We start from the raw sequence: 17508 nt of genomic DNA, 5'->3' as shown, positions 1-17508 counted from the left end.
CAGTCGTGTTCAATGACCAGTTCACTAACTTCAGGACAATATAATAATCAGCTCTCATGAGCCAGTAAAACCAGCTCCAGCATACCACTGCTTATATCCAGATGATGATGTAGGTACATATGTGCTGATAGGGAACAATTTTCTAGATATACTTAAGTGGAAAAAGGCAACCAAAGGATTTACAATGGGATTTAATTATATAATCATTTTTTTCACGTGCACACAGAATTATATTTGCATAGACTATCTTAAGAAGAATATTCAAGAGACCTGAACAAGACTGTGGAACTGGAATGGATGAGAAAATTTTCAGGTATAACCTCCTGCTAGCTGCTTGAACTCTTTTTACCATGAACTGCATTTTTTATAAAAATTAGTTTTAAAAAAATTAAACATTTAATGACCCCTAACCAAAACTGGGTCAGTAAACCAAATAAACTGAAATTGAAATTAGAAAGAACACATTTTACATTTTTTTCCAACTTAACCTAAGTAACAAAATTGCTGTGGTTTGATTTAAAGACAAATCCAAGAATTATAAAAAGATCATTTCATCTACAATTGCTTTCTGTTAAAAACTAGACTGAGCCAAGTAGGCCAAGCACACTCCTATATTCTTAAAACAGCCCAGTATTCATGAACTCACACGGCAAGGTCACTATGCAGTTCACAGTCCTCACACCGTGTCACATGGAAATCATCAGGATCTAATGAGTAACCTAGAGAAAGGAAGCAATAATAGAGTGCCGTGGAGCAATCTGCAAAATGTATAGGTCACTAAAGGTCACCCACAGCAACAAAGCTTCTTGTCTCAGGTTTGCTATGTGTCACGTGTCAGACTCCTTGGACTCAATTCTGCGCTATGTGCCCACAATCAAGGAGCTTGTTTTCAGGCCTTGTCCAGTTGGATTTCCTCTCAATTTTTAGTGTGAGCAACACAAGGAAATAAAATTCATGGTTAAATTGATGTTTCTTCCCCTGCTCTTCCACCTCCTGCTATGCCAGGAAATAGCACTCAAATTCTATCATGTGGTTGCCCAACAGGACACAGGAAACTGGGACCTTACAACCTGATGACTAGTGATTGCAATACAGAGATGGAGCGGAGACTTAATTACACAGTGAACAGCACTGAAAAAAGGTCAGGTTGCTGAATTATCAAGGACATTTACTAGGGTTTTCACTGTCGTACGCATGTGTGCACGCGCGCGCGCGCGCGCACACACACACACACACACACACACACACACACACACTTAAAGCAATGTTTTCTTTACCATGACAAGCGATTCTACACCAGGAATGTAAAAATGGAGAAGTCAGATGGGGGAAGGACTATCAGGTCTACCTGCACTCTTTCCCACTCTCCTATGTCTAAAGAATTCGCCATTTCCCCCATCATCAACATGAATCTAAAATCATTTGGTCAATGTTAAAGCAAGCATTTAATATGAAGGGACTATGACCTGAGGGGGAAAAAATAAGGAGAAAAAGAAATGAAGGAGCAAGTGAGTGGCAATGATTTACATTGGATTTCCATGGTGATAAGCAAACATGAGCATTATTCCCTAAGACAGATTTTCACAGATATTTGATAACTACAACGCTTGCAAAATAGTAATGGATTTCTTAAAAATGTCTGCAAGCTCTTGGAGCTTTTGAATCCAAGGCTGAACTAGGCAGTAAAATGGGAAAACTAAAGATTTTAAAATATTAACATGTATTACTTACATAATAAATAGTTTTTATATTACTGCACATTAACTTATGAAAATGCAAAGGAGACGCTTAAAGTTGAAACTTTCAACATGACCTGAAATGCAAACCATGTTAGCTAAAACCATGAGTTAAGGTGACTACAACCAGGTCACAGTAAATATGAAGTCCTATGAAATCAAACTATTTCTTTTAATATATTCTTCATTCAGTATTGTTGAAGAGCAAGACTATGCAATCACAAAACCAAATGTCACACAAAGAAATGATACATGCTGGAACACAAATGGTCTTCAGAAAGGGTAAAAAAGATAACAGCATTTATCATTTTGACAGTCTGGAACAAGAGATGTAAAGTACAAAGCAGCTATGACATTCAGCAATATATACAGGTAAATTAAAATGCATCACTTTGTTCTTGACTCAGCTTATAAGCTAATAAACAAATGGTTTAGGCTCGATTTCGGAGCAGAAAATATGGACATATTTCAGGTTTTCAATTTCAAGCAGGCAGACCCAGCTGAGTATTCACTATTACCAGTGCAAAGGGAGTACCAGAATTCTACAAAATCCGCATTAAGATGAGCATTAACCAAGGTGATATTTTACATGAGTTAACCATATTCCTTTAAATTCTAGGCTATTCTAGGAAAACAGACTCACAAACACCAATAAATCTCTATGCTGGGTAAGAGGTGACCAGACCACACTTACCGTTTTCCACATAGGGATGAAAGGGTAAAACCAAGGCGAGGATCACCCTGCCTCTAGTTGGCTCCAAGACACTTCTGATATCTTTTAACAAAGTCAGGGGCTGATCACAGCGGTCCAGCAAATTCAAGCAGCTGATGACATCATACTGGAACCCTGTATTCTGCCATTCGTTTATACCAAGCACTCTGAAAACATCAGAAAGAACCTGATTGATACAAACCCGCTTAAAGACATCTTTAAGAATAACTGACATGCCAGTACCAGGCTCTAACTTTATCTTCTAAATCCAAGTAAATGCAAGATCATTCACTTGTCATTTATATTTGCAGTAATAAAATGGCCAGGCAAAGAAAAACAGCAACCCTATTCCTTTAAATTTAGCATTTCACCTATTTCCAAATCTAAAAACATATACTTCCTTTATAAGAACTAATCATGTTTAATACCATATGAAGATATAAAGTGATAAAAATGGTTATAACTAGGCCACCAGATTCCTTTTTTTTTTTTTACCTAAAAACATTTCATTCATTTAAAACTACCTCTTTTGAACTTTAAGCAAAATACAAGAAGTCACCTTTTCTTTTAGTAACTCCACTAGTTGCTGAGATCCAGGGAACTGTGAGTTAGTAGTTCTAAGCTTAGAAATCAAGGTTAGTAGGGTCGCCTGGGTGGCTCAGTCAGTCGAGCATCAAACTCTTGGTTTTGGCTCAGGTCGTGATCTCATGAGTCATGATCACATGAGTCGTGATCTGATGGGTCACAGGATCGAGCTCTGCATCGGGCTCTGTGCTCAGCCACAGGGTAGGGGGATCTGCTTAAAGGATTCTCTCCCTCTGCCTCTCCCCCCCCACTGCCCCCCCTCTCTTTCTTAAAATGGATAAACAAATCTTTTGAAATAGGCCATCAAATTCTTCAACATCAAATGAACAAAAAACCCTACTTTCTACATCCATTGGAATTTAATCATAAAATACATCAGATATTCGTGTTTTCTATTCCTGGGGTCCCTCCTATTTTTAAGAATGGCTGGGGGTGGTATAAGATAATTTCCATTTACAACCTATGGCCTTTTGAGCACATCTCTGTTCCCAGGAGACAGATGCCATCTCAGACTTAGGATCTTCATATCTGAGTAACTATACAGAAAACGATAAAGCACAGGACATCCTATTAAAACTGTAAGGGAAGAGCGCAGTTAACACACCACTCTCAGCCCTCAGTCTCTCGATCTCTCCCTCCCTCTCTTTCTCAGAACACTTCTAAGTCCTTTACAATGTTTTACCACCGAGAGAAGGAATTCTCTTATCAAGAGTCTTTGTTAAGAAATGGGCAGAAGACATGAACAGACATTTTTCCAAAGAAGACATCCAAATGGCCAACAGACACATGAAAAAGTGCTCAACATCGCTCGGCATCAGGGAAATCCAAATCAAAACCTCAATGAGATACCACCTCACACCCGTCAGAATGGCTAAAATTAACAAGTCAGGGAACGACAGATGTTGGCGGGGATGTGGAGAAAGGGGAACCCTCCTACACTGTTGGTGGGAATGCAAGCTGGTGCAACCCCTCTGGAAAACAGTATGGAGGTTCCTCAAACAGTTGAAAATAGAGCTACCATACGATCCAGCCATTGCACTACTGGGTATTTACCCCAAAGATACAAATGTAGGGATCCAAAGGGGTACGTGCACCCCAATGTTTATAGCAGCAATGTCCACAATAGCCAAACTGTGGAAAGAGGCAAGATGTCCATCGACAGATGAATGGATAAAGAAGAGGTGGTATATATACACAATGGAATATTATGCAGCCATCAAAAGGAATGAGATCTTGCCATTTGCAACGACGTGGATGGAACTGGAGGGTGTTATGCTTAGTGAAATAAGTCAATCAGAGAAAGACATGTATCATATGACCTCACTGATATGAGGAATTCTTAATCTCAGGAAACAAACTGAGTGTTGCTGGAGTGGTGGGGGGTGGGAGAGATGGGGTGGCTGGGTGATAGACATTGGGTAGGGTATGTGCTATGGTGAGCGCTGTGAACTGTGCAAGACTGTTGAATCACAAATCTGTACTTCTGAAACAAATAATGCAACATATGTTAAGAAAAAAGAAAAAGAAGAAGATAGCAGGAGGGGAAGAATGAAGGGGAGTAAGTCAGAGGGGGAGACGAACCATGAGAGACAATGGACTCTGAAAAACAAACTGAGGGTTCTAGAGGGGAGGAGGGTAGGGGGATGGGTTAGCCTGGTGATGGGCATTAAAGAGGGCACATTCTGCGTGGAGCACTGGGTGTTATGCACAAACAATGAATCATGGAACACTACATCAAAAACTAATGATGTAATATATGGTGATTAACATAACAATAAAAAAGTTAACCACTGAAAAAAAAAGAGTCTTTGTTAGCCACATGATTAAGGCAATTCTGTACATTACTCACTCCTGCTTGGTTATGACGATCAGAATGTGGCATGTGAGGTGGAAGGCAACAGGAGAAAGGATCTTTGGTAAACAAGTCTCTGATAATGCTGAGTAGATACAGCACAGTTACCTTAGAAAATTCTAAAAGTATAATGAGGGCTGTTTTAGAAAACTCATTAGCATAGTGATATTTGAGAGCATTTTCGAATAGTAGAATAAAAGGAGCACAAACCACTCAGCCGCATCTTCTTTTCAGTCTAGATTTTTTTTTTTTAAGATTTTATTTATTTGACAGAGAGAGACACAGTGAGAGAAGGAACACAAGCAGGCCTCCCGCTGAGCAGGGAACCCCACACAGGGCCCAATCCCAGGACCCTGGGATCATGACCCGAGCCAAAGGCAGACGCCTAACATCTGAGCCACCCAGGCACCCCACTCAATGATGATTTTAAGAAACTAGATGTAGCTCATTCAAACTATAAAGAGCGTACTTTTGGGATACAAATACTGTCAATTCCCATTTTATTTATTTATTTAAAGATTTTTATTTATTTGACAGAGACAGAGAGAACACAAGCGGTGGGGGGAACAGGAGAGGGAGAAACAGGCGCCTGGCTGAGCAAGGAGCCCGACGCGGGGCTCAATCCCAGGACCCCAGGATCATGACCTGAGCTGAAGGCAGTCACTTAACCAACTGAGCCACCCAGGTGCCCCTCAATTCCCATTTTAAAAACCGAGATGAACCATTAAAAAGGACTATTTGTATATTAATACCTTAGTCAAACAGCCTATTTAAATTCATAAATTGCAAAAACAAATTATATACTTGATTTAAAACAAAAACAAAAAGTCTTAGGCCCATCTATAAGGAAGCAGAAGCCAAGCATTATCATCATGTTTTAATCTAGAATAATCTCACAAAATCCATCTCTGAATTACCTGCAGGTTTTGAAAGACATGCTCCTAACAGAAAATTATGGCTTTAACACAGGGACAGTGACAGCTACATGTTTAGAAGCCCAACTTCATCTTTACTTCTGTTTGGTGATTTTTCACTTATAAACTCAGTTCCACCAATGAAGACAAATGTACTGGCTCCACTCAAACTGCATGTTAGCCCAGGAATAAGACACATGGTGAAGACTTCCTCATGAGAACAGTGGAAGAAGTGACTTGTCCAAATCACAATGCAAGTCAGCCGCAGAGTAAAACTGACAACTGGGAAACTCTCCTACTGCATGCGCTATTCAGGTCAATGAACCCACTCTCCCCAGATAAGGTGAGAAAGAGCCTGACAATGGGTCTGTGAATGAATGCCATCAGGGTGGTGGGTCGAGAGAGAAGAGCAGTCTCCAACATCTTTTCATTAAAAAGAGAAAATAAAGAGGATGTTAACATGAGAAACAGAATTCTTAACTACAATATTTTTTGTATTACATTACATTAAAGATCTGTTCTCTGGTGTTAAAAATGTACATACAATTCCTTTTTGATTACCCACATGGGAACGGTCTATGTGAATTTAACTCTAAACCCACCCTCCTTTGCAGCTCAGCATCTTCCCACACCTGTATTTCCTCCACCATCTACTAACTTCCCTTCAGATCACCTAAACTAATTTTGCCACTAACTTTTGGTGAAGCAGACCAAGAAAGGAAAACATGCTGCCAAAATTTTTCCCTGCCACAGAATCATTTTTTTTTATGTACTGTCACTTGAATTGTGGAACTGTTCAATGGTGCCCACAATCAAAAATTAACTGTATAATCCTTTCCTTTGTATATTAATATCTTAGTCAAACAGCCTATTTAAATTCATAAATTGCAAAAACCTGTTTTGGCTTTTGCAAAACAGGTTATTTCTAACCCTGGAATTATTATTTTCAAGAACACAAGTTAAAGTAATAGCTTACCTTCCAGGAGGATTTAAAATATATATATATGTGTGTGTGTGTGTGTATATATATATATGTATATTATATATATATTTAAGAATTTTATTTATTTGTCAGAGAGAGAGAGAACACAAGCAGGGGGAGTGGCAGGCAGAGGGAGAGGGAGAAGCAGGCTCCCCACCAAGCAAGGAGCCCACCAGGCAAGACTGATGTGGGGCTTGACCCCAAGACCCTGGGATCATGATCTGAGCCGAAGGCAGACGCTTAACCGACTGAGCCACACAGGCATCTAAAATATATTTTACAGACGTGACAAAGCAATCAATATTTTGATAAATCCTAAATGAAAAGCAAAACACCAACAGTATAAAGAAAAATTATTGTTTTGTTTTAAAAATCAAAGCCATATCCTTAAGTTCTACAATTGGGTTTTCTGGCATAAATAAATGATATCTTAGCAACACAGAGGAAAAACCCGGCTGTTTTCTGTGTATTATTTCAAAAATGATATCCAGAACCTTTATTAAAAAGTCAGTTTTTCAGGCACTCAGACATTGCAGAGAAACAAAAAATAGCTAGCTCCCAAGCCAAAAAACAAGGTATTAAGCTACAAGTCTGCCCTGCCATCATGGGTTGGATGAATCCCAACCTTAGTGAGATACTACTTCCTCATTAAAATGTCAGATTGTTAAAAAAAAAAACAAAAAAAACTCAGATTGTGCCAAAAAACACCACTTCTGTGAGTATGTTTTTAATCCTAATAATATGGCGGAGGGAATATCAACCAGCATGAATTTCCTATTTAGGTAAAACTGTGAATAGATTTTGGCATACGTGCTATACATCAGGAAAAAAATTAAACTAAGTATTTTTCATCTGGAGGTAAGTTTACTACTAGGTTACATAGCATGTAAACGCTAGATACAATGAATTATTAATTCAAATGTCTAAGTTCCACTGATAATTCCATTCAGGCATTTAGTCTCAAAAAAGGCTTCAAAGACAAGCAAGGAACGAAAGGGGCAAGAGTGGGTAGGAGAATGAACACGTTTCAAACACCTTCCTCCCCATTCGCACCTTCAAAACATTTTTTTTAAAGTGGGAAAAGAGCACCAGATTAGGAATTAGGCATGATTTAAACCATTGTTAAAACAAAGGCCAAAACATTCCAAGTTTTGAAATGATACATTAATTTTTTCTTTTTTTTTAAGATTTTATTTATTTATTTGACAGAGAGAGACAAAGCAAGAGAAGGAACACAAGCAGGGGGAGTGGGAGAGGGAAAAGCAGGCTTCCCACGGAGCAGGGAGCCCAATGCGGGGCTTGATCCCAGGACCCTGGGATCATGACCTGAGCCAAAGGCAGACGCTTAACGACTGAGCCACTGAGGCACCCCTGATGCATTAATGTCTAAATGAAGAAATACTTCAGTTATTACCACACAGGCCCTCCAGGATCTAACCTAAGACAGACTACTGGAGCTAAAGGGGACCTTACAAATCATGGAGCTCAACCTCACACAGATAGAAGTCTCCTATAATAGCACCCCTAACAGCTATTTAAACACGGAGAGCTGGCAAGGACTTGGATGCTCAAGCTGTTAGGAAGGTAAATGTCCCTAACTCTACCTCAACTTCTGAGAGCTAGCTGTGCATGATTATACCAAAGACAACACTTACTCTCCTTCCATATAAAATCCCATTACATTTGTTGATCGTGACCTTCCCTCCCACCCCTTTCCGACTTGGTCTTTTCTTCAAGCTAAAAATTTCCATATTTTGCCAAAGTTCAATCCAGTCCTGCTCCAAGAGCTACACCAATGCTCAGTCTCTAGGGTTAGAGTGTATAAGCAGAAACATACACACTATGGTGGACAAGAAAGTGAGTGCATAATTCTTCATTCCCTTTTTTGTAAGGCTCAGCCTGGCTTCCAAAATATCAGGGGAGGAAGCAGGCCCTATTCTCACCTCCCACATTCTGTCCCCAGCACCTTCTTCCCCCATTCAGTAGAATCCATACTGAATTAAGAACACCTTCTTCCTAAGTCTTTCAAGCAGGAGATGGTCTTATTATTTTTTTTTTTACGATTTTATTTATTTGAAAGAGAGAGATGCAGCAAGAGAGGGAACACAAGCAGGGAGAAGCAGGCTTCCCACCAAGCAGGGAGCCTGACGGGAGCCCAACGCGGGGCTCAACCCCAGGACCCTGGGATCATGACCTGAGCCGAAGGCAGACACTTAACAACTTAACAACACCCAGGCGCCCCTGGAGATGGCCTTAAAACCAAGATTTGACACTTCAAAGCCATTAGGATGGCTATTATCCAAAAAATAAATAACAAGTATTGGGGAGAATGCAGAGAAACTGGAAAACTTGTACATTGCTGGTGGGATGTAAAATGGTGCACCTGCTGTGGAAAATGGTATGACAATTCCTAAAAAAATTAAACACAATCTTACCATATAATCCAGCAATTCCACTTCTGAGTATATACCCAGAAGTGAAAGCAGCGACTTGAACAGTTATTTGTATACTCGTGTTCACAGAAGCATTATTCACAATAGCTAAAAGGTGGAGGCTATCCAAGTGTCCATTGAGAGATGAATGCATAAGCCAAGTGTGGTATAACCCTACAACGGAGTATCATCCAGCCTTAAAAAGGAAGGAGATTTTGATACATGCCACAACATGGATGAACCTTGAAGACATTATGTTTAGTGAAATAAGCCAGTCACAAGAGGACAAATAATGTGTAATTCCTATTTCAGGTTCCCAGAATTGTCAAATTTGTAGAGACATGGCACAGAATGGTGGTTGCCAGGGTCCGGGGAAAGGGAGGGGGAATGATCTGGGGAATAAGTGTTTAATGGGTACAGAGTTTCAGTGGGAAAAACTAAAAGGTTCTAGAGATGGATGGTCGTGGCATAAATGTACTTAATACTACAGTCAGTGGTTACATGGCATAAATGTACTTAACACTACAGTCAGTGGTTAAAAATGGCTAAAATGGCAAATTCTATGTTATGTAGTTTACCACAGTAAAAAAAATTTTTTTTTCACTGAAAAACAAAATCCAGGCTTTAAGAATGTCAGATTCCAATCAGGGAAAAGTCTCTCCATGTGCTCGACCTTTACCAAGTTGTCCTTCACCTGCCCTTCACCTGCCCTTCTCCTTCTACAGTGCCGTCCCCTCAAGTCCAAAATAATACTGACAAGGAAAGATGATTTCTCTCTGTTTCTACTTTACTGTAATATGGAAAGTTTTAAAAAATTTCTAATCATGGAAAATTGTTTGATTCATATCCTTTAAATAATATACTCCTCAAATGCTCGATTTGGCAGCACATTTACTAAATAAGAAGAAATACATCTAAAACCAAGAAATATACCCCAAACCATGTCTAAAAATTATACCTGTATTTCTTCTTCTGAAGCTGCCATATCATAGTTTCAGACAGCTCAGTGGCATAAATTTCTTCAAAATGAGGGCTCATGATTTTTGTGACTTCTCCATCTCCAGCACCTAAATCAAGAAGTCTATGGGTTTTCCAGTCTGGATTAATTTTTAGCAGTCTCTGAAACTGATCTGGTGAAAACACAAACATTGAGCCTCTTCCTAGCAACCTGGAAAAAAAGGACAAAAATGGAAGAGTCCATGCAAATTAAGCACCCCCACATACATTCAGAGCAACTACAGTAATTCAGCCCCAACAGCCTCCTGAACCTACAAAATGTTTATTTTATGTGATTATATAGTTAAATTATACATTACCTCTTATATGATTTATAGGGTTAAAAGCAAAATTAGTAAAATAAGAAAATACCTCCAGGTATCATTCGGCTCTGAGATTACAAATAATACTCCATAAAGAGTGGGGAAGGGGGAGGAATAAAAAGTGGAAAGGAAACAGGATGAATGAGAGAGGAAGGGAAGGGAAGAAGAATGAGTAAGAAATTAAAAGGTGAATGTGAAGAATTTACATCAAACTAGGAAGGAGAGATGGATGGAGTAATGTTTTCTGTTACAGGCCAACAGAATCAGACTGTAGCACCAGCCAGTAACACTAAGCAGAAAAATCAAATAGGGAAAAAAAGCTGTTATCAAACTAAACAATGGGTGAGGAAAAAAACAGCTTCACTAGCATAGATTTTTAAGAGACACTGGAGAAAAGCAGAAGAGTGGTCCCTATTTTATCAGTTAATTTGCATTTAAAAAGTAGACTCATACTTCCATCGATTTATATATTACACAATTGTCTGGGTCCTATTATTTCTTAAGATCCTAGAAAACATTCAAAATCACAGTAATGCCTTTAAAAAAAGAGCTGGAGAGGAGTTAAATGGGGATCAGAGAGAACTCTTGGAACAGGAGCTGTGGCTCAAACCAAGTCTCACGGAAGCATCATGCTGGGGAGCAGAATACACTCCCCGCTTAGCTCAAATCCTAGTCTTTCCAGGGCAGGGATTCTTCAACTCCCTTTAAGCGGTAGAACTCTTTCTTGAAATGAAGTGGAGCTCAGAGACGACACAGAAATGGTAAATGGAGAGCTGCTGCAGAAATAAGGTTAAGAGCCTTGGAGAAGCTACCACATCTGGGCCTTTCCCTGCAGCCTGAAGCAGCTCCTGAGGCACTTCCTCTTCAGACCCTGGAACACAGTTTGAAAACCACGGATCTAGGAAATGGCAGGGAAATCTGTACTGTACTGCTACTTTCTGGAAAAAATCATAAGGTACAACATGTCACATGGTGACTGGAAAGATGCGTGCAACCTGGTGCTCCTGGTAAGACCAGTTTTAGAGAAGATTAAAACTGCAGAGTTCATATAACAAACTCCCTCTCTCCCCTTTACCCATTAAGGCCTTAGGAGAGTTTAACCATATCTAATAGTGTGTTTACAGTAAATCTTCTGCCCCACAGAAACGCTAAAAACTAGGGGGCATGGACATCAGAGACTGCTAACTATCCCTTACAGAGAGAAGCGATTTCCTCCAAGACAGTTGTTTTTTTTTAATCTGCTAGTGGAACAATAGGCTGCAGAAAGCAAATCTGCGAAAAGGGACTGAACTGACTGGAAGAGCTTTACAAAGTTTCCCACAGAAGCCAGAGTCCGAGCAGGAAGAGGGTACAGGCCGCATGGCCTGGGGGACACATATTCCCTGAGTTGGTGCTGACTTGCCACAGGATCAAAAGCAAGTTGCAAAAACAGTTATTTGGCTTAAACTTTCCTAGTTATAAAATAACATGCTTCCCTAGCCAACTTCTTGGGATGTAGGGAACCTGGACGTGATAATCCTAAAACTCTAGAGCTAGAGGTCATCTGAGGTCAGAGCTCAGGAGGTCATCTGACTTATCTACATTTAAAAGGCACCAAAGAGAGAAACACTGTCCTATTTTCAAAGATCCTGAGCAAAAGAGGCTCCACAAAAAGATTCAAACTGTCGAATCAAAATTCAAGCCCAGTGTTTCTCAACCAGGACCAACTCTGCCTTCTAGGGGGCAGTGGGAGAAGGTGGGGGAGTCTGGGGTAGCAGGTGGGAGCAGGTGGGGAAGTCTGGGATAGTCCCAATGGCTTGGGAATGCTGTCAGTGAGGGAGGCCAGAAAAGCTAGATCTCCTGATACATGTGGGTCAGTCCCACACAATAAGTATCCCACCTAAAATACCAAGACACTCACCTAGCTCAATACAAAGTTTCCAGCAAACACATACCATGCAGAGGTATGGCTCCCTAATTTGTCTTTAACTTCCAAAGTTAGTGATGTTCATGGGGGGGGGGGCGGGGCTGTTAGTGTTTAATAACCAACCTAGGTTCTCTGGCCACAATCTAAGTTCTCTCTAGATGTAGAATCTATAGAGAAGGTGTGCCTCCTTATCAATATTTTCCTTATAATATAAACTCTGAAAACAGCTATCAAGTCTATCCTGACTTGGCCTTCCCCTTGATGATATAAAGGAAGACTGATAAGTATCTTCTTAATTCAAGAAAGTACCATACAGTACAGGATATCTCAGAGATATTGCAAGTCCACTTCCAGACCACTTCAATAAAGGAAATATCACAATAAAGCAAGTCAAATAAATTGTCTGGTTTCCCAGTGCATATGCAAGTTACATTTACATGATACTGTGGTCTATGAAGTATGCAACTGCATTATGTCTAAAAAAAAAAGTACATACCTTAGTTAAAAAATACTTTATTGCTAAAAAAAAAAAAATGCTAGCCATCAGCTGAGTTTTCACCAAGCCATAATCACTGATCAGAGATTATCATAATATAGTAATGGAAAACTTTTGAATATTGTGAGAATCACCAAAATATGACACTCAGATGCAGAATGAGCAAATGCTACTAGAAAAATGGCACTGATAGACTTGTGTGATGCATGGTTATCCCAAGGTTCCAATTAAATAATAAAAAAAATGCAGTATCTGTGAAGTGCAATTAAGAGAAGTGCAATAAAATGAGGTATGCCTGTAATTATTTCAGAAAGAGATGGGCATTCATGGTAATAATCTATCATGGATGGAAAGTACCAACAGGCTCAAAATTAAGCTTTCAGGTGAGATAGGACCCAGGACAAGACATGTTTTGGGAGAGTGGGAGGTGAGAGCCATAGATAAGGAAACCCAAAGGGATTGATTAAATGTGTTGCCTCTCTTTGACCAAACTGTGAAATTCCAAATCAGGGAATTTTAACCAGGATCCAATGGGGTGGAAGTTGGGGGTAGGGGTAGGAGTGAAGGTGAGAGGTGGTTCAGAGTTTGAAATCTCCCAAAATTCTATGTGAAATGTTGAATGTAAATACTATTTGAAGAGAGGACTCCTACCTTTTATCATTTTTAAAGAGGTGAAGGACCCCATAAAGGATAAGAATTACTGCTACAGTGACTTGTCCCCCTTCCAAAGAAAAATAATACAGTACAGAACAGACCCTCAGAGCAGCCAATTTTAGAAACAAAATGTCAGACCAAGTTGTATCAACTCAACTACCTACACAAAAATAACAACTGTTTCCTGAAGCAAACAAGGCAACTTCATATAAACAATGAAGAAAATCAAGGAAGAAATCTTGAGAAATGGCTGGTGGTGCCTAAAAACATATTTAAGGACCAGATGATAGACTGGGGATCCAGACATTCAGGAGAAACTGGCTCCAAACCTCAAGGGGAAAAAAAAGTAGGCCCAACCAGTGGCTTTAAGCAGTCCAACAAGGCTTCGTAAACCCTGAACCCTACTGATTTTCTCCTTGGCATTCTAGATTCTTGGGCCTTGGGGATGTTTGAAAATTTGGCCAAGGAAAGATAAAAAATATTCCTGAAGTTTCTTCCATGGATTTATATGCGAGAATCACTCTGGAGATAGGTACTTCCACAGTAAGCTTAAAAGATTCTGGTGAGCCTAGACATTATGTAAGAACAGATTTTGTAAACTTCACTTGAAATAAACCATCACATGTTGTTGTGTTGATTAATTAAATCCCCCCAAAAAACCTGCTCCTAGGAAGTGTGCTTAAGGCAAAGATTTTACTCTTCAGTTTATGTTAAGGACTTAGTTCTTGCTACTCTCTACCACAGGGAACTAGCAGCATTATGGGCATCACTTGGGAGTTCGTTAAAAATGCAGAATCTCAGGCCCTATACCTACTGACTCACAATCTCTATTTTAACCAGATCTCCAGGTTGGTTCTTGTACACATCAAAGCTGAGAAGCACTGCTCCAAGGAGAACTTCCACTGTAGAAATACAGACTAACGAGGTTCTTTATCAAGTTGTGGTGAATTTAAAAAGCATAACTGCAGAAGGCTGAAGATACTGGACCCACTGCAAGGATTCTGACTAGTAGAAGTGTCATAGCTGAGGTAGTCAACACCTTCAACAAAATAACTTTTCTCTTTCATTTTCTCTTTATAAATCTAAGGATAAGGAAAAAGTACGTAAGATTCACTTACCCATTGATAGATGTTCTAGACATAAACAGGCTAAAAACGGATGACACGAAAGAGTGATATAATTGGATAAATAGCCAGCCCGATTTCTCAATGCTGTTATTTAAGAAGATCTGCGTTCCTTGGTCAAGGTAGCTCTGAACAAAGACAGCCTGGAGTGATTCGCATAATTTCTCTCTGTTGCACACATACCACTAAAAAAGAAGAAGAAAAAGTGAAAACACACAACTAAAGTGTCATCTAAGAAGTCCAAAAACAAAAGCCAGAGGACTAAATCAAATCTAGTATTTCCAAATATTATAATCTCATGGCACTTGGCACTTTGAGGATAATCATCTCTTATACTCAGATGACCTATAAAGCGTAAAATACTTCTACATACATAATTTCTCACTTAATTCTCATTCGGGGTCTTGCGGGGGAGTGTGGGAAGGTTGAACAGGTTTCTGAGTCATGCAGCTTTAGTAGGTTAGTAGGAGGCAGAGCCAGGCCATAGTCCAGGTGTTCTGAGTCCTGGCCTAATATTTCAGTCTCTATACCCCCAGTACCCTGAGATCTAGGAAAGTTCTGTTGGCCTCTCCTTCACTGAAAATCAACATCAGAAGGCAAAAACTAGCATTATTAACTTTGTTTTTAGATAAGGAAACAGTCACATAATGCAGTGATTTAATTCAAAACCACCAAACAAATCAATGGCAGAGTAAGCAGCAGAAGTTAACACTCCGGTGACCAGATTAATCTGCCTTTCTTCTTATAGGCTATGTAGAGGCCTTTAGAAATAGCGAGGTCGGGCGCCTGGGTGGCTCAGTTGGTTAAGCGACTGCCTCTGGCTCAGGTCATGATCCTGGAGTCCCGGGATCGAGTCCCACAACGGGCTCCTGCTCGGCGGGCAGTCTGCTTCTCCCTCTGACCCTCCCCCCTCTCATGTGCTCTCTCTCATTCTCTCTTTCAAATAAATAAATAAAATCTTTAAAAAAAATAGAAATAGCGAGGTCATATGACATTCTCACAGACAGGGGCAATATGTGCTTGAGAAAGATTAAAAAGTTACTTAAGGTCACACTGCAACAACAAGAAGACAAAGTGATTACATGCTGGAGAACCAGGTATCTAGGAACAGGCTCTAACCAGAACACACTTCTGAGAACAAAATTCAAGAACCTCAACCGTGGATAAAATGTAATCCTCCACAATAAATGTTTTCCATTTTCATTTAGAGTTAGCATACCAGGGAAGGGGGGAGGTAGACTGTAGGGTAGGCCAGCTTTAGAGTCAGCTCCACGGTCAAGTCCCGGCTCTGCCATTCCTGTGTAAACTCAGACAAGTCACTTAATCTCTGAGCCTCGTTCATTCATCTGTAGACTAGAGATGTCACTGGTATCTATCTATCCTAGTAGGGTATTGAGAGGATTAAACAAGATAATGCAGCCAAATCCTCAATATAGTACCAGACACACATAAGAATCCTATAATAACAGCAATGAGATTCCTCTAACATGGCCTGATAAATAAGAGTAGGCCATTAATTACAATGATGAAACTGTAGGGTTTCATTAATTCATTATTCCATCCATTCATATGAAATGAATTCATAATTCATTAATCCATTATCTGCTAAGAAACAATCAATTTTTCCCAGTAAACAGTCTATTGGCCAAAAGTAATTTGCTTCCCCCTCACAAATATGACCATTTATCAGCAGGTGTCCCGTAACTGCTTACACAACTGGTGGACCAATTTTACAGTCAGCCAAAGCTTGCTAAATGTTGAATGAAATCCTGGGTAACATTCCTGACACTAACATTGAAAGGAACCAGGTAGAAACTAATACAAACAAGCAAACAGGCACATTAAAATCACAAAGATTAACTCATCTTTTTTACAAACCCTATATCCAAACTAGATACCAAATCTCCCAGCTGTTGACTGATTTGTGTTAATTCACCATTTAAACACTGTTACCAAAACTGCTTGGACTTGAAAACAATTTTCATTTTTTCTACTCTATATGGTAAGCTCTGAAGCTTCTTATATTTACTGTCTACACTTTTTTCCTTGGTCTGAAAATGTTCTTGCTTAATCATTAACTAACTCTTAATATTCACTGTGCCTGAAGTTATGCCCCAGTGCAGGTCATAAACCATTTTTTATTATACTCATGACCTTCTGGTGCACATTCTTAACTCTGTAATACTGAGGCCACTCTGACTTTTATTTATTTTTTATTCTCTGAAATGACTAATCAAGATGAAAGCCATCACCTTGGTAGTAGGCAATCAGGTACATTCTATTAACGCAGACAAGAAGCCATTCAAGTGAAACAGAGGAGCTAAGAATTCCCTTGGCATCCACTTGTAAATGGACAACTGGAACAACAATGGACTCTGACTTCCAGAACTAAGCAAGACTTGGCATCATTAACTGCAAATATTGCTTTCAAGTACCAAGAGGAAAACTCAAGTTCTTAACAGCATTTCTCTCAATTTGTTGACATTAACACATGTGGTTGAACCTTTATAGCCAAACAAGGTTTCAGAAAAGAAACTGCTGGGGCGCCTGGGTGGCTCAGTCAGTTAAGTACCTGCCAGAGGCTCAGGTCATGATCCCAGCGTCCTGGGATCGAGCCCCGTGTCGGGCTCCCTGCTCAGCGGGGAGCCTGCTTTTCCTCCCTGCTCCTGCTCTCCCTCACTCTCTCTCTCTCTCTCAAATAAATAAAATCTTAAAAAAAGAAAAGAAACTGCTTACTGAACAGAATGTGCTACAGAATAAAAGGAGTAAAGCCCTCCTCCTTAAAGATAAAGGTTG

At 39.7% G+C, this 17508-nt stretch overlaps 1 protein-coding gene across 5 annotated transcripts in view; it reads right to left on the bottom strand.

The window, feature by feature from the left end:
- METTL9 (methyltransferase 9, His-X-His N1(pi)-histidine) overlaps window positions 1–17508 on the bottom strand; it is a 48455-nt gene that overhangs the window by 19442 nt on the left and 11505 nt on the right. For 3 of the 5 annotated variants that reach the window (XM_025855462.2, XM_025855458.2, XM_025855457.2), the window contains exons 2-4: window positions 14707–14897; window positions 10172–10381; window positions 2431–2615 (exon numbers count right to left, since the gene is read on the bottom strand). In XM_025855462.2, the coding sequence (XP_025711247.1) occupies window positions 2431–2615; window positions 10172–10381; window positions 14707–14897 (586 nt within the window). Of the gene's footprint in view, window positions 1–646; window positions 720–2430; window positions 2616–10171; window positions 10382–14706; window positions 14898–17508 lie in introns of all 5 variants that reach the window. The other 2 variants (XM_025855459.2, XM_025855460.2) reach the window with 1 other exon arrangement.

The sequence above is a fragment of the Callorhinus ursinus genome, unplaced genomic scaffold (assembly GCF_003265705.2).
Source record: "Callorhinus ursinus isolate GAN/ISIS: 27379988/994484 unplaced genomic scaffold, GSC_fseal_2.0 scaffold85, whole genome shotgun sequence".
Taxonomy (NCBI): domain Eukaryota; kingdom Metazoa; phylum Chordata; class Mammalia; order Carnivora; family Otariidae; genus Callorhinus; species Callorhinus ursinus.
The sequence above is the reverse complement of the archived record's forward strand: the minus strand, read 5'-3'. Positions and strand labels throughout refer to the sequence as shown.